We start from the raw sequence: 17,057 nt of genomic DNA, 5'->3' as shown, positions 1-17,057 counted from the left end.
ACAACCGACAGGTTCATTTGTACATATTCTGCCTAATCCTCAATGATGATCATCCTACCCAACCAATCCGGTGTACCTGTTTGCCACATCTTTCTATACAATACAATACCACCCATACTGGGGCATACGTGTACTCGGCATAGAATGGAAGTGATCTGACACAGAAAGTCCCACATCATGATTCATACGCGCCCTCCTTGACCCGCCTTCCGCGCTAGAAATACCCGTTTCTCCACAGTTGATTAATTAACTAATATGATAATCAAAGTGGCTGTGCACAGTACTGTATTCTTGATGCATACTGTAAAATCACAACTGTCAAGATTGTCCGATCACAGACTGCATGCCAGAGCCAGTCTTGATTGGTTTATCAATCCATCTGTATTCGCAGGTATATGCAGGCGTAGCCCTGATTTTTCAGCTCAGTTCCACTCAAGTGCTGATGAGTCGGGAAATTTTGCCTTTTCTGGGGTGATCGTCAGCATTCACATTGGGTCCACTTGCCCAGGTGGTTCCGCTAGGTTTGAAGCTTTGGATGATTGGCGTGGGTAAATACCGGTAGTTGCGTGCGTAAGTCGGTGATTTTGGGTTATTGCCATATCGTACTCCGTATACAGGAGACCAAGAACCCACGCTCCTTCAATCTAAATCAGAAAACTGGCCAACGTTTGGCGTTTGAGTGGGTGTTGCGCAGGGTTATGGCCTAAAAATATATGGCCAAAGGACTGGTTGGGATCTGATAGAAGATCGGGTTTGCACTGAGTGTTTACGTATGTCGATGTGGAATTGCCTTACGCTCTCGAGGGCTTGTCTTTGTTAACTAGGGAGGTTGTGTACGGATCTGGGGCGTCTTAGGTCATAATAGCGCTGTGGGAGAGCGGAGACTGACCTATAGAGGATTAATACTAGGTGCTAACAAACACTTAGAAGTATGATATACCGCATGTACCTACTGTATCCATACTATGAAATTGGAGCCCACAGAATAATAAAACTTGACCAAATTTTAATATAGTACGATGTAGCTCTACTTTACCCTGTCAGATTGGCAAGTAGGCCAATATCCTCTTTTTCAGCGTGATCGTGGGTAAAAATGGGTAGGTAGTTGAGCCCTTGTATAAAAAGTATAGAATCAAAAAAGCACAATATTTCATTCAATATCTAGGTAAATCAAAGTTTAAGTGATAAAATCTATAAATTCAGAAACATCAAAGGCAAACAAAAATCAAAGCAAAAGCACAGAATATAAGGAAGCAGAAAACCCCTAGGGCCGCGACTTATTCAAAATAATCTCCGCCAAAGCCAACAACGACCCACTAGACAACAACTCCAAAACCTGCACATTAGCATTCGCCTCCCTAGCAATCCAATTCCGAATTTCAATCGCAACAAGTGAATCAAGTCCCAACGACGCAACAGTGACAGAAGGATCCATATCCTCCAACGAAATCTGCAATATCTGCGACAACTTCGCCGCCAGTGCAGCATAAGCAATCTGCAACGCACCCTCCCTATTATCCGCACTAGAAAGCTGCACATTCAACGGCACAGAAGGCCCAGACGGACCCCCTTCACTCCCAGGTTTCGCTTTGGCAGAGTCATAAAGTCCGCTTAACTTAGCATCCTGTGCCCAGAAATGCTCGACCGTCTTGCTAAGACTTAGGCCCGTGATACTTTGACCATTACAGGATTGTGCTAGGTCGCCTGTGATAGCTGCGCCAAGTAGCGCTAGGACCTCGCTTTCGTCTATTGTGTCGCTGCCTATGTTTTTCAAGACTTCTTGGAGACGCTTTGCGTCAACGTCGGCGAGGTATCCTGTGTCGCTGACTGCTGTTAGGTCGATTGCTGTTCCTGGGAGGCCAGCGCTGCGTCTGTAGGACATGAATTCGTCTAGGAAGACGTTCGCGGCGGCGTAGGCTGCTTGACCTCTGTTTCCGATTACGCCGGCGACGGAGGAAAGCGCGATGAAGAAGTCTAGTGGGGTTTCTGAGAGGATGGTGTGGAAGTTCCAGGCCCCTTCAACTTTGCTTGCTGCGACTGATTTGAAGTCGTCTAGGGTCATATTTTCGAAGAGCATGTCCTGGGGGTATTAGCTAGAGGAATGGAAGTGGGTGGGTAAGCTACTTACGCGAAGGACCATTGCTCCGTGGACGACTCCGCGGACTGGGGGGAGATCTTTCATGTCTTTGGTTATGAGGGTGGAGACGGATTGTCTATCGATTACGTCGCAGGCTTTGACTGTGACTAGGGTTCCGTCGATGGCTAGTTCATCGATCAGAGCACGAACTTTATCGTTGATGGATGCTCGTCGGGATACGAGGACGATGTTTCGAGCTCCTTTGGAGGACATCCATTTTGCCATGCTTCGGCCGAGACCACCTGTTCCGCCGATCAGGATATAGGATGCATCAGCTTTGAGTAAAGAGGAGCTGGTCTTGGATGCGACGGCCTATTCAAGTTAGATATGATGTTGTTTTGGGGGAGATGTCGACTTACCCGGACTTGGTCCTCTGTGTGAGGAACAACCACGATCTTACCCATTGCTTTTCCGGTCTGGAGTGTCCGGAATGCGGTCTCAAGCTCGGAAATGTTGTAAACTGTGAGTGGCAGAATGGGATTGAGTGAGCCCTGGCTCAGCATCTGAGAAACCTGGTCCAATAGGTTCTTCATCAAGACCGGCTTGTGCGATGCAACCTTTGTAAGATCGACCGATGAGAAAGTAACATTGTGCTCAAACGGCAACATGTCAAGTCGAGTGTTCTTCATGATGTCCGCTTTGCCAATCTCAACGAAGCGACCAAATGGCGCAAGAGTCTCCCAAGTCTCACGCAGAAGATCACCCGCCAGCGAGTTGATTACCACGTCCACGCCCTGGTTATTCGTGGCTCGGCGGATTCCCTGACCAAAAGACACATCCCGACTGTAGAATACATGGTCCTCAGGAATATTGTACTGCGCGATAAGGAACTGCTTCTTCTCCACACTGCCAACTGTCACGAAGATCTCGGCTCCAATCATCTGTGCCAGCTGGATCGCCGCTTGTCCGACACCACCTGCGCCGGCATGAATGAGAATTCTCTCATCGGCCTGTAGATCACTGAGGTTGAAAAGTGCGTAGTAGGCAGTGCAGAAGACGACCGGAACGGTAGCGGCTACCTCAAATGACATGAAGTTAGGAACGGGTGCAGCGCTGGTGGCTTTGCATCGCGCGTATGTAGAGTATGCGCCCAGAGGTAGGGCCATGACTCGTTGACCGACCTGTAGATGTTGGACCTTCTTGCCGACCGACGTCACGATACCACTGCATTCGATTCCAATGTAAGGTTGTGCCAGCTGACCCATTGTCACGACTATATCTTTGAAGTTCAATCCAGTGGCCTTTACTTCAATCTCAATGTCATCGTCGGCCAGTGGCTCAGGGATGTCGTCTGTGAAGTACATGGTGTCCAAGGATCCAGGGCTTGCAACCTGGAGATTGAATCGGCGATTTGATTGTATTAATGGCTGGGTCGTGATGATTTTTTCATGAGTCTCATTGTGAACAAATGCGTTGGCGGCACTATCCTCTAAAATGCGTGGAACCAGAAGCTCAGCACCCTTGGCCTTGAATTCGAAGTCCTTGCTCGGCTGCGCACCATTGGTTGGCCACAATGCTTCCATGGTAGCAAGAATGAGCTCTAACTTGTCCAGCTCTGCTATGTTGATGCCGAGAGTTGCAACTTTGGACAAAGCCTCTGAGCGTAGACTGCGAGTCAAACCGACAATCATGTGAGCATCGGGGCTTTCTTCGCGGTAGACCCAGAGTACATGGGAAGCAGTGAGTAGAGTCTTCTTGATGCTTTCAAAGTCCTTCGACGTAAGATTGCGAAGAGTCTTGTTTCCGGTCTGAAGCACGATAACGTGCTTATTGGCGCAGTCGAATTGGTCAAATGTGGAGACGGATGGCAGCCAGCTACTCGTAGCTTTAGAGATCGCGCTGCTTAGTTTTTGTGCGACGCCGTCCGGCTTGCCGAAATGCGTAATCAAGATGTCGCTCTGGTGGAGAATACCGTTGCCATTAAGATGCGGTTTGTCATCTGGAGTGACACGTCCGTTCACGCCCCCATTGATATGGGCATGCCCATTAGGAATGGCATGGCTATCGGTCTTCTTAGTGTCACCGTCGGCAACATTCTCAAGTTGAGAAAGTGGGAACCATTCCAGCTTGAAGCAAAGGTCGCGGGCATCAGAACCACGGACCGCGCCGGCATCTTTGAGCGGTGTCATAACCAAACCCTCCATAGAAATCAAAATTTCCGTCGAGTTCTCCGAAGTAACCCAAAGGTCAAACTTGGTTGGTTCAGGTGTCATCTGGATAGGTCCTCCATTGCACCAGGCCTTGACATGTGCACCAGGGTTCGTGGGGATATTGTTGGTGATAGACAAATTCTTGATCATAGTCGGCATGTAAAGCGTCTCCAGCTCCATCTTTCCTTTACCAAGAATTGGCCAGACGAGGTGCAACAAGCCATCCAGGAAGGTCGGATGGATAACCAAAGGCGCTTCAAATTTCTTGGGCATCATAGATTTCGTGTCTCGGACATAGAGATCGGCGCGCGAATGACTAGGACTAGAGAAACAATTCTCCAACCCCTGGAAAGCCAGACCATACCCAGCTCCTACCTCGGCCAGGACCTGATACATATTGCTGGTGTCAATGCTGTACGTTGTTGCGGTGTACACGGAGGTAATTTGATTCTGAAAGTAGTTTACCTCTGTTTCAGAGACGTTGGATACGGCGCTCTGTTGTTTCTTGTTCATGCGAGTTCGAATCAGTCCTGTGCAGTGCTCTGTCCAGCCTCGCTTGATGGACCAGGAGCAGATGCGGAATTCGTCCCATACATCGGAGTTTCCTCGCGTTCCCTCTGCGAATGGACGGAGAGTGATGGTGGTCTCCGCATCTGAATCCTCGCTCAAGACAAGAGCTGAGCCGACTTTCACCTCACGGAAGTCGAAATGAGGGAACATTGCATCACGGCTCTCTGCGCGCCGTTTGGCACCCTCTACCGCCATGGATAGCTTTTCCGTGTCAGTATGCATCATCAGGTGATATATCTGATACTTACATAGCCTGCCATGGGGTACACGGCCATACCCTGCATCTTGTGTTCCCGAAGCCAAGGTATGTCATCAAGACGGACGATGTTTCTCCATGTGGGCTCCAAGTCATTCGAGTAGAACGCCTGCGTTCCTAGGAGATCATTCCGCATACCATCACGTTGGCAGTGCTTCTGCGCGATACGAGACTCGTGCCAGTACTTGGTACTGTGCTGCCATGGGTATCGAGGTAAGTCTCGCAGGAAAGTTCGCGAGGCTCCCCCACTAATGGGAAAGTTCACCTTGGTTATGTCCAGAGTTGCTCCGCGGACAAAGGCAGCACCAGCAGCATCTAGAACAGACTGTACGGGGTCCGCATTGCGAACCACCGTGGGTGTGTAGCCAATCTTCGCAGTGATTGAGCCGATAGCCTTTATCGTGTCCAGGATTGGACCCTTCAGGGCCGAATGCGGGCCAACCTCAATCAGCAAGTTGGGGCGGGTCTCTTCGTCAGCACACATCTTTGTGAGAGCATTGGCGAACAGGACTGTAGACGTCAAGTTCTGCACCCAGTAGGCCGCACCCAACGCGGATGGTTCCGCAATTTGACCAGTTACGGAAGAGAAGAAGGTAGCGATCGCCGTGCTGGAAGGCTTGATGGACTCAATTGAAGAAAGGTATGCCTTGGCAACGTTCTTCATATGGTCAGAGTGGTATGCGACATCAATGTTCAGCTTTCGATTGAAGAGGTGCTTGGCCTGCAGAACACCCTCCAACTCATCGATGGCGTGTACGTCTCCAGAGACAGTCACGCTGGAAGGGCTGTTGACACAAGCAATAGTTGCGTATCCCTTCAGAGTCTTGAGCATTGGCTTGATAATCTCAGGGCTGGCACCAACAGCTATCATTGTACCCTGGAGCAAGGGGAATGATCCTTTAAGTAGCTGGGTCATTTGACCACGGCGGTACGACAGTGCCATGGCGGCTTCTAGGTCATAGATTCCGGCGGCATAAGCAGCACCAATCTCGCCAGAGCTGTGGCCCACAACTGAAGAAGGCTTGACGCCCCAAGACCGAAGAAGATCTGTCAGAGCAATCTGGAGCGCCGTACAGGCGGGCTGACTGAGATGCGGTGAATTGATCTCTGAGTGGGTGGAATCTCTCTCGAGCACTTCAATGAGTGAAAAGTCCGCTCCAAGGTGTCGCAAGAACTTATCAGCCCGCTCCATCGCTTCAGCGAAAACGGCGTATTCCTTCATCAGAGGCATACCCATCTGGGCCCATTGGGCGCCCTGTCCAGTAAAGACAAACGAAATTGTTGGCATTCCCAGCACTCGAGTTGGGTTGGCTTTCAACTGGGCCAGGCGGATACCAAGCTCGTCCAGTGATGTGGCGGAGAGAGCAACTCGGTATGCGAGATGAGATAACTTGCTGCCCAGAGTATGGGCGAAATTGCCGAATAGTGATCTTTCAAACACCTCTGGGCGCTGCTCAAAGTAGACCCCGAAGTCTCTGATTCGTGCCTTCAGCGACTCCTTGTCGTTGGCCGAGATCAAAAACAACTTGTGCGCAGGCTCGAGATCATCATCCGGGTCCTCCTGTGCCTCGGGCGGGGGCGGGGGCTTTTCGAGAACCGCATGAGCGTTGGTTCCTCCAAAGCCGTAGTTTGAAACACTGATGTATTTCTTGCCGCGAGGCCAGGGTCGAGTTGACGTGACGACCTTCATATTCCACTCGCTCATCGGGATATTTGGGTTGGGCTTTCTAAAGTCGGCATTTGGCAGCAACAACCCTCTATCCAGCATCATGGCCGCTTTGATAAGTGAGACCATGCCACTGGCACCTTCGAGATGACCGACATTGGACTTGGCCGACCCAATGTAGAGTGGATTCCTCGCATTGCGGTTCTGACCAAGAGCGCGATGGACGGCCTTTGCCTCAATAGGATCCCCCGCCTTGGTTCCTGTGCCGTGCATTTCTGCAAAGCCACACTCATTTGGATTCAAGTGGCCATCCCGGTATACCTGACGGATGAGATCCTCTTGGGCCTTCCCATTGGGCATGGTGATACCCTTGGTCCGTCCATCTTGGTTGACACCGGTATTAGCAATTATGGCCCGAATGGGATCTTTATCACGCAGGGCAGCGTCAAGTGGCTTGAGAAGCACCACGCCCGCACCCTCGCCACGTGCAAAGCCAGATTTAGCACGTTCGTCAAACGAGTACGTTTTTCCGTCATCATTGAACAACCTGGAATTAAGGTTAAAAAGCGGCCCGAAGTGATCTCGACGGAACGGGAACTTACTGTGACATGGACATGGAAACGAAATAATCAGGAAGGAGATTCAATCTGCATCCAGCGACCAGCGCCTCTTCAGACTCGCCACTGCGAAGACTTTGAACCGCATAGTGCAATGCGACCAGGGATGAGGAGCAGGCCGTGTCGATGGTGATGCTTGGTCCTTGCAGATCAAAGAAGTAGGAAATTCGGTTGGATTGAATAGAAGAAGCGTTACCCGTGGCCTGGAAGGGAGGACATGTTTCGATATCTCGTAGGTTGCGAAGCTCATAGTCGGCAAAGTTGCCACCGACAAAGACACCAACCTTGCGTCCTGCGAGAGATTCTTTGGGAATTCCAGCACTCTCCAAAGCCTCGTAGGAGCACTCCAAAAGAAGCCGCTGTTGTGGATCCATGGCCACGGCCTCTTGGACGGTAACATTGAAGAATGGTGCATCAAATTGAGACAGGGTCTCATCGTCTAGAAAGTAACCTCCTGCCGGGTTAAAGGTTCCCGGCTTGGAAGGATCGGGATGATGATAGGCCCCTGGAGAGAACCGGGACTCAGGGATGGGCTTCCAACCACTCCGACCCCGAGTACATAATTCCCATAAGTCGCCGGGTGATGAGACTTGACCAGCCAGTCGGCAAGCATAACCAATAAGTGCAATTGGTTGTGTCTGGGCGTCCCTCAATGTCCCGTTGGGGTTATCGGAGCTCTTACTAGAGGACATGATAAGATAGAAAAAGAGTATGAAGGCGATCAACATATTCTAGGTGCTGGTCATTGCCATTTAAATAGATATCCCACATGTGCATGAAACGTATCAATGGAGGATCAACTGTTAAGTTGCCTAGATAGGGAATTCATTAGGAATTTCGGGTCTTGCAATTCATGTCTTTCTTCTTTTGTTGCCCTTTTTTAGCGTTATGTATTTTAATAAACTCTATGTCACTCCGAGAAGGATAAGGCAATGGATGCTTCACATTGGATGGATAGATGGACGTAACTTTGAGGTTTCCCATTTGTACCACTTAATTGGGACACAAATTCAGGGACAAGATTAAGGGTTCCATGCAACCCACATGAGCTTCAATCTTTGTTTCGAATCACATGTGGCTAATTTTTCGGAGGGAAGAATGGTCTGATTAACGAGGTTGAATATTCTTGACTACATTCTCTAAAAATGAATTACCCCAAAAAAAGTCAAAAGGGAAGACAATTCCTGTCTTGGGCTGCTATCTTCTGTCCCCTCCCTTCGTCTACTTAGTTCTCATCCTTGTCCTCTGGAGGATAAGGCGTTGTACAACCTACGCTTGGCAAGTTTCATCACCCTTGGTCTAGACACATCTAGGATGAAGTTCCTTTGCCTTCATGGTGCCATTGGCAACGTTGACGTAGGTTAACTTGGAACCATGGAATGGATACAATTGCTAATGCCAATCAATCGCAGAACATTGCTATCCAGCTAGGCACGTTCCACACTAAAGTCCGACTATCCCCACTAACCGGGTAATCAGCTCCGCTGCAGAAGAATTTGGAAGCAGACGATTCGGCCACATTCCATTATATCAATGCCCCCGTGAAAATCACTCCTCCGGAAGGTAAGATCATCCGGAAAGAAGAAAACATGAAACGTGAGAAATCAAAAAAGTCGAACAGGTCTGATGTTTATATCTAGGCTTTGAAAAATACTTCGGCGTAGGTCCTCATTTCCGCTGGGCCGACGATGGAGGTGCGGCCGAGGACTCAATGATCAGTCGTGTACGCAAGATCCCTGACGGTCAAAACCCTGAAGATGTGATGCGTGATCTAATCGGAGAGCGCAATGTGATCTGGCTCAACTACAAGGAGGTGATGGCTTATCTCTATGATACAATGGAGAAGGACCCTGAGATTCAAGGCATCATTGGATATAGTGAAGGGTCCTCGATCGCAGCCACTTTGATTCTCGATGAAGAGAAACGTGCGAGGACAAATGGTCGTCAGCGGCAAATCAAATGTGTCATGTTCTTCACTGGTTGGCCCCCAATGCATCCGGTACATGGAGTTCTTCTCGCAGGTGAGAGTGATGTAATGATTGATATTCCGAGTCTCCATGTTATTGGTGCCAACGGTATATTTCCTCCACCATTACTTGGTGGTTTTTCTCTGCTAATGATGTATAGATCCCTTCCGACACGGCGCTTACGCGCTATACAATGTTTGTGATCCTGATACTGCGCAATTCTTCGACACGGGCAAAGGGCATACAATTCCTCGATCCGGCCTCGTCATTCATGAGCTCGGAGATGCTGTTCGGGGTCTTATCAAGAAGGCATCTAGTACAGAGAAATATTAGGGTCTAGATTTTGGTCATAGCAACCTAACGATATTAGTCAAACTTTCTTCCGAGAGCTAATTCTGTACCATGAGACCCGGTGTAACATTTCCATGGGATTTCATGCTCGATTCGCAATCAATTTGCACTATATTCGCGCTGATTGTACCCAGTTTTCTGTTGTTATACTACTTCACATGTTCCCTCTTTTCTGCTTTTCCGTACAGAGAAGTGATCATACAAGCCTTGACTGAGCAGGATGGAGTGGACGGGCTGGATAAGCCAAAACTCCTCATCAAAAAATGAGAGCAACTCGCTCCAATCAACTCCAATAATCCAAGATTTACTTAATAACCCCTGTCACACCAGCTGAATACCCTCCTTAAATAAGATTGGTGGTATCTTTAACTCCGATCTCATCTCCTTGACAGCAATCCTGTAGAACTATGAAACCTGTGGATGTGACCCCGAGTCCCCCATATAATGGGCCAATTCTCAGTGGCGAGCAAAAGAGCCCAGAAAAGTAGAAACTCCGATCGGCCCATCCTAGCTACCACCCTGATTGCGAATCAACAGCCAATCGTGCTGCACGTCATGTTTTTCCAACTTGCCCTGCTATTAACCTACATCACCTTTCCCTCTCATGCGCAGATCACCGCACCCGAATTCTGCGCGACGGGAGTCCATGCAATTCTCATTCGGGGTCAAGGGAGTGGGGATCACCTGAACGTCATGGTCACCATGCAGAACCTCATTTTACAGCTGATCCCAAATTCCACTAGTGTGGCACTCCCGTATGATCACGGTGGGGATGATCATAGAGTTGTGGCCGTCGATGGTGCTCTCCTGATGCAGTCGTATATCCGAGACTATGTCGCCTCCTGCCCTCAATCGAAGATCTTTCTCATGGGGTACTCCCTGGTATGTCTGTTACGTGCTCAGGAAATCCTTCTCAGGTATCAGTAGTAATCTTTATTAGGGTGGGATAATCGTGATGGATGGCCTTTGCGGGACTAGTTCCCTATGGCTCAATCACGTCGATGCGATTGAACCGCAGTATAACCGAAATGGTACGCATTTAACCCTGGTTCAAAGACGACCTCTAAGTCTCGAATTCAGTGATTGCGGCTGCCTCCTATGGGGAGGAGACATTCATTCCTGGAATGCCCTGGAATGCCGGGACTTGCAAGGATGGATTGGGAGTGAGTAAACCCCCCATGTCTACCAGAGATTGTAACCAGGCTGAAACGTGCATTCAATGCCAACCTATAGACATACCCACGAATTCATCCCGAGTGGTGTGATCCATATGCTGCATCCATTCGAGACTACTGTGACTCGGGCGACGATGCCTGCTGCATGAAGTTCCCACCATTTGATGACGGGGCTCACTTTACGTATATTTTCAAATACAATATCGATCTCTTGCACTTTGTCGAGCGCCGATTGGTAGAGACGCATATGCCTTGACCTCTCTGACCCATAATCCCCAACCAAAATCGACAGCACGATCGGCTTTACATGCTTTATCTTTGGGTCATCATGATTAGGATTGTCTTGGTCGGATTCAAGTGGAGCAAAAGTGGAGCGAAAGTGGAGCGAAAGCCAATAGAAGAAAGTTTAAATGCGGGACCTAAGGACCACATTTATGTTATTCTCATTTGCGTAGCTTTCTTCGCATTTATAGTGTATAAGGATCATTGGATCCCGCATATTACTTCCATAAATACTTCCAGTCTTGTTTGTAGTAGTGGAAATAATAGATAAGTGAAATGAGTGCAGAGGTCTTGAATAAATCTTAGACCATATATATGTAACAGCCCTGATACCTCAACATGCAATCTTTGTGCAGTAGTCAAGCAAACTAAATGGACTTTTAACGGTTTTGGATAGCTCAAAAATGGGCCGGGCAAAAATCCCGGTCTGGAACCCCTAAAAGTCGAGCCTCAGTCTTCAAGCACCCATTTTTGAGATTTAAGCTCAACACTTCGGCGCACATGCCTTATTTTGAATGCTTTTGATACTTTTTAATTTCAGCTCTTGAATAAAAAATAGAGTCTCCGAGTCTACCTGAACGAGATTGATGATGGAGTACTGATCATTAAATTGAAGTATGATGGTTGACTTACTGGCTCGGTCGAGGCTGGCTGAAATTTGAGACTCCTTCCAAGGTTTGAAATAGACTGATTGCACTACTGTATGGAATTAGCAGTCCCTCAAATCAATTTATGGAGGAGTGCATTTTGATTGGAACTGTTGTTTGTCAGGAGGTCTGTCTTTGTTAATCGTAAAAACCGATTTAGGAGGCATATTTTATGCTGGGGCCGGGATTTAGCACTAAGAGACTAATTAGGAGACCGAGTGGGAGACTCGGTAATTTACTACCACGGAGTACGCTCCTGTGGCATCTCGTCGTGAGCAACGTCCCCGATCAATCCAGCAAGATCACCCTCAGCTTCCAATGGTGCAAAGTAATGCGAAACTGAACTATAGAGATGACGACCAAACAGATGGGGTATCTACTCACAGTGAGGACTTTCATACGCATAAGTTGGCCGTGTATGAATCTTCGAGGTAGCTGCCTCGAGCTGACAACCTAGCACTTCGCAAATCATGGCTGGCGTCAGTTGGGAAGAAAATTGATAACGCGAGGAACACGGAGCGCGTTGAAGCCGGCAAGTTGTTTAATCTCGCAATCACGAGAGCCACCTGCATTGGGGGCCGCGATCCAATGCGAGAATTGAAAAATAGGACGCGTGGCATGCTTCTTCATGATCACCTCAAGTTCAGGACGTAACTGATTGCGTCCATCGAAGAACATCACGTCCCCAACAGTTATTATGTTGCCGAAGTCGACTTCTGCATCGGTTGGCAGGGTCATTCAGCCGATAATGATGTGCGGTTGGTCGGCTTTAGGACGATCCGTACTGTAAAGATACGGCATTTGACCGCGGTAGGTATCTCCCAACAGAACGTAATCTCCGATGGATGCTGGCGACAGCAATCCAAACGCCTTGATATCCACAGCCGCGCCACATAGAATCCTGCCCTTCTTGATATGAAAATTCTCGTCAATGAAGTTAAGGTACTGTTTTACCCACTGTCGCCCGCTCATCAATCAGCGCGTGACAAACAGGGTGGGATCGTCGATGAAACCGTTGGAAGTCCAATATACAGACGTGCCGTAGTCTGTCTTGACAGCCCGTCCAAGCCGATTGGTCCAGGAAATGCCATTATAAGCAAAGATAAAAAGTAATTCAAAGACTTCATGATTGGTAAAATCTCATATACATAGGGTCCAAAAACATGCTACAAACATACTGTATCAAAAGACTTGGCATGTTTGCTATGTTTGCGACCCAATTAGGGCCCCGAGGGTTAGGTTAGGCTGGGTCCAGGAAAACTTGGGTCCTGCCGAAGCCTAAATAATAGTAGGTGAGCAAAGTAGAAGGGATGGATTTCGTCTGATGTTGTTACCTATAGGGAGTTGAGGAAGTTAAGACAAAGCGGACATTTGCTAAGATATAGATGATCATCAAGCTGCATCTTAAGTAGTTATTAAGCTTTATATGAATGATTGATGTTCCAATTCACGTGGTCATCGGCCGCAAAAGTACTTAAGCTAACACAAAAAACCGGGCAGTTCCCCCGCAAAACCCCTTTTGACGGAATCTGTCTTCCTTCTAAACTATGATTATTCCAAACGCTTGGACAGAGTTTTTTAAGTTATCCATCTGAAAGCGACTCGTCTTCTTGAGAATGAGCGGCTTTGGCTTCAGCATTGGAGACTTCATCGCACTCCTAGACCTGGCGAACCGAATACGGAAACGTTTTGTGAACGCCCCTACTCAGTTTCAGGGAATTTTAGATGAGTGAGCTCCTGGGTTAATCCGGACCCATGAAATTGGATGAAAGCTTATTTTTTCACAGCGTGAAGGTATTATCGAATGTTCTACGCGACATTGACGATTATGAGCCAGATGAAAGCTTAGATGAACAACGTAAAAGGGATTTGAACATTGTCTCAGAAAGTTGTCAAAGTGTATTGAATGATCTTGATCGGAAGCTTGACAGATACCAGGAGCTCGGCGCGAGTTTCAAATCCATTCACATGAAAAGGATTCCTCGTTGGGCTTGGGAGCGAATCCACTGGGACCAGGCAGAAATACAAGTTTTCAGAAACCAGATATCACAAAATATCGACGCTCTGAATTTACTGCTCACTGGGATCAACAGGTGTGTCTTCTAGGTGAATTCCATTGTTCCCTCAAAGGAGCTCTGCTAATCAATTGCAGCCATGTTGCCCTTCAAACAAAGAATTTGGTCAAGTCCACAAAAGAGGAGATCGACCGTCTTGTCCGATATCAAGACCAGGAAAAAATACAGAGGATCCTTGAGTGGCTCTCTCCAATAAATGCCGCCACCAAGCAAGCAGATATTTTCAGTGGCCGTCAAGAAGGAACCGGTCAATGGTTTATTCAAACAAATAGCTTCCGACAATGGGTTCACTCTACCACGCTATACCAACGCACTCTCTTTTGCCCGGGTATTCCTGGAGCAGGTAAGACTTTTCTGGCGTCGACGGTGGTGAACGAACTCCAGCACTCCTTTCAGCACGACAGCAGTGTTGGTTTGGCGTTCTTCTACTGCGAATTTCGGGAACGTGTTACACTTGAAAGCATCCTGAGTTGTATCTTGGGACAGCTAGCTCGGAAACTGCCAGTATTTCCTGAGCCTCTTGAAGACCTCTATGATGATCATCTGGAAACGAGAACACGCCCATCCGCCAGTAGCCTTCTCGAGGCCCTTGATATTACCATATCAAGATTCATCAAAGTGTTCATTGTGATTGACGCGTTGGACGAATGTATACTGCCTGGTGGAACACGTGCCACTCTTCTCGATAACATTTTCGCTCTCCAGACAAGATACAACCTGGGATTCCTGGCCACCTCAAGAGATCATCCGGAGATTACGGTCAGATTTGACGGTAAACCTTGCTTGAGGATCCGTGCGAACGAGGATGACATTGAGAGATTCCTTCGAGGCCAGTTAGACCAAGTGGACGTCCTTCCGGGTTTCGTTCAACGGAAACCAGAATTGCAGAAAGAGATTGTCACCAAAATTACCAAGGCTGTGGATGGAATGTTAGTAACGTCGTGAATACATCGACTCCACGGCTGATATTTTATTAGGTTTCTTCTTGCTCGACTACACTTTGATTCACTGAAAGGAAAATTGTCATCAACGAAAATTAGGAACAAGCTGAAGACCCTTTCTAGCGGGCTAGACGCTGCTTATGGAGATGCCATAAAGCGCATAGAGAGCCAGCTTCCGGAACAAAGCCAGACTGCGAAGGAGGTTCTTGCCTGGATTGTTTGCGCGACACGACCTTTAACCCCCCTGGAGCTGCAACATGCACTCGCAGTTGACATAGGCGAGCCTTGCCTTGATGAGGAAAATATTCCCGAAATCAATGACCTCATTTCGATCTGCGCTGGACTAGTCACGATTGATGAGCAAAGTAATGCCATCAGATTGGCTCATTACACAACCCAAGAGTACCTCGAGCAAAATTGGACTAGTCTTTTTCCTGATGCTCATTCTTTGCTTGGCAATTCCTGCATAACATATCTGAATTTTGATGCGTTTCAAAGCGGATTTGCACCTCCTGGTCAGGAATTTGATACACGCCTCGAAGAGTATCCTCTCTATTCCTACTCGGCATTGAATTGGGACATTCATATCAAAGCCCAGGATAACCATTTAGACCTCATTTTGGAATTTCTGAAGGACGATGGAAAGGTGACTGCCTGTGCCCGAATACTTCTCAATCAAAGAGAGCCCGAGGTTGCCAGTCAACGTATGGTACAGGAGATAAAGGGCCTACATCTATCAGTTTATCTTGAGCTTTATGAGGCCGCGAAAGTTCTTCTGGCGGAAGGCTGGCAGGTCGACATTTGCGATGGCATCCAGCGAACCCCATTGTCGTGGATGGCAGAAATCGGCTCCCACAGAGCAGTTGATTTCTTGTTGACCGAAGGAGCCAATCCAAACAGCGTGGATATTCACGGCCAGACCGCTCTATTTTATGCAGTGCTGCAGGGACATGAGGAGGTGTTTCAAATACTCAAAGCAAGAGGGGCCCATATGGAGTCCACAGATAAAGAAGGGCGAACTCCGCTGTTTTACGCAATTTGGGGTGGCCATGAGACCATGGTGAAACTCCTTCTGGATGAGGCTATCGATGCAAATTGCGAAGACAATGGCAAACAAACTCCCCTTTTTCATGCAATACAACACACCTTTGAAGGGCGGTTTGAGACAAATAAGAGAGTCAAAATCGTGGAGTTGCTATTATCAAAAGATGTCGATCTCTCTCGCAGGGACAAAAGCGGCCAAGTTCCCCTATCATACGCAGTGCAAGGCGGAAACATGGTTCTGGTAAAACTACTCCTTGAAGCAGGTGCCGATATAGAATTTCAGAATGATAGAGGCGAGACTGCACTGGCAAATGCAGTGACACGTTGTCATGAGGACGTCGTCAAGCTTTTGTTGGAATGGCATGCTAACCCAAGATGCAAAGACTATGACGGTCAGACTCCACTGATAGCCGCAGCAAGACGTGGAATTGAGTCTATGGTGCGCATTCTCCTAGAGGGTGGTGCTGACCCCAATGGTAAGGATGAGCTTTTCGGAAAGTCTGCGCTTTCATATGCAGCTTGGTGCGGGCACCTGTCCATTGTGAATATTCTGCTTGAAAGTCACGCTTATCCAAAGTGCAAGGATAAACAGGGTCGCACCCCATTGTCTTGGGCAGCAGAGTACGGGCATTTGCCAGTAGTCGCGAGCCTGCTTGAACAAGGAATTGACACGATCTTTGAGGAGGATATGTGCCGTAAAACCCCATTGGAATATGCAATATCGAATGGTCATCATGCAGTGGCTGATCTCCTGTCAAGCATGGGGTGTGTTGCTAAAGATCCCAAGTGCAAAGCCATTGAGAGGGGTTGTGGGAGTCAGAGGATGATTAAAAGCTTCGCGATAGAGGATTAAGATTGGCCACTGAAAGCTTATAGGGAGATCATTCCGAGAATACCATCACGATGTGAGACCGTAAGGGCCCAAGGTCATGATTCGTGTAGACCTATCATAAAGATGTGCCTATAAGGTGACCATTAACTAGACCTCGAAGTAACCCGCGGGCGGCCCTCAGAGGGTTACCTGCGGGGCGGACCCGCCTCATGCGGGTTGAGGGCTGGTCTAGCCCGCTCGCGGGTCCTAAAGATCTATATTTACATAAATTATACGCTTTTCAGCTATAATATTAGGAAGAACTTCCTAAATTTAAAGCGAAATCATAGTGGAACAGAATGCAGTCT

The 17,057-nt window shown here is 48.1% G+C and overlaps 6 protein-coding genes across 6 annotated transcripts; 3 read left to right on the top strand and 3 right to left on the bottom strand.

Annotated features, from left to right (window-relative positions):
• Positions 1 to 1,264: 1,264 nt before the first annotated feature.
• Positions 1,265 to 8,088, bottom strand: N7520_009384 (type I polyketide synthase; the record flags this gene model as incomplete). Its single annotated transcript, XM_057143318.1, has 5 exons — positions 1,265 to 2,080; positions 2,129 to 2,449; positions 2,497 to 5,058; positions 5,106 to 7,326; positions 7,382 to 8,088. The coding sequence occupies 5 exons, from the start codon at positions 8,086 to 8,088 to the stop codon at positions 1,265 to 1,267; spliced, it is 6,627 nt and encodes a 2,208-aa protein (XP_056992606.1).
• Positions 8,089 to 8,710: 622 nt separating this feature from the next.
• N7520_009383 (DUF341 family oxidoreductase) lies at positions 8,711 to 9,696 on the top strand (the record flags this gene model as incomplete). Its single annotated transcript, XM_057143317.1, has 5 exons — positions 8,711 to 8,752; positions 8,809 to 8,827; positions 8,876 to 8,959; positions 9,037 to 9,471; positions 9,524 to 9,696. 5 exons carry the CDS (start codon positions 8,711 to 8,713, stop codon positions 9,694 to 9,696), a joined length of 753 nt encoding a protein of 250 aa, XP_056992605.1.
• Positions 9,697 to 10,158: 462 nt separating this feature from the next.
• N7520_009382 (putative acetyl xylan esterase (Axe1)) lies at positions 10,159 to 11,145 on the top strand (the record flags this gene model as incomplete). Its single annotated transcript, XM_057143316.1, has 4 exons — positions 10,159 to 10,596; positions 10,655 to 10,745; positions 10,795 to 10,877; positions 10,948 to 11,145. The coding sequence occupies 4 exons, from the start codon at positions 10,159 to 10,161 to the stop codon at positions 11,143 to 11,145; spliced, it is 810 nt and encodes a 269-aa protein (XP_056992604.1).
• A 911-nt stretch (positions 11,146 to 12,056) lies between these two features.
• On the bottom strand, positions 12,057 to 12,290 carry N7520_009381 (uncharacterized protein; the record flags this gene model as incomplete). The annotated part of the gene is made up of 2 exons (XM_057143315.1): positions 12,057 to 12,157; positions 12,203 to 12,290. The coding sequence occupies 2 exons, from the start codon at positions 12,288 to 12,290 to the stop codon at positions 12,057 to 12,059; spliced, it is 189 nt and encodes a 62-aa protein (XP_056992603.1).
• Positions 12,291 to 12,298: 8 nt separating this feature from the next.
• Positions 12,299 to 12,790, bottom strand: N7520_009380 (uncharacterized protein; the record flags this gene model as incomplete). The annotated part of the gene is made up of 2 exons (XM_057143314.1): positions 12,299 to 12,534; positions 12,604 to 12,790. 2 exons carry the CDS (start codon positions 12,788 to 12,790, stop codon positions 12,299 to 12,301), a joined length of 423 nt encoding a protein of 140 aa, XP_056992602.1.
• Positions 12,791 to 13,434: 644 nt separating this feature from the next.
• N7520_009379 (uncharacterized protein) lies at positions 13,435 to 16,731 on the top strand (the record flags this gene model as incomplete). The annotated part of the gene is made up of 4 exons (XM_057143313.1): positions 13,435 to 13,547; positions 13,606 to 13,911; positions 13,971 to 14,822; positions 14,871 to 16,731. 4 exons carry the CDS (start codon positions 13,435 to 13,437, stop codon positions 16,729 to 16,731), a joined length of 3,132 nt encoding a protein of 1,043 aa, XP_056992601.1.
• Positions 16,732 to 17,057: the final 326 nt, after the last annotated feature.

Source organism: Penicillium odoratum (assembly GCF_028828045.1).
Source record: "Penicillium odoratum strain IBT 22623 chromosome Unknown utg000006l_segment0_segment0, whole genome shotgun sequence".
Taxonomy (NCBI): domain Eukaryota; kingdom Fungi; phylum Ascomycota; class Eurotiomycetes; order Eurotiales; family Aspergillaceae; genus Penicillium; species Penicillium odoratum.
The sequence above is the reverse complement of the archived record's forward strand: the minus strand, read 5'-3'. Positions and strand labels throughout refer to the sequence as shown.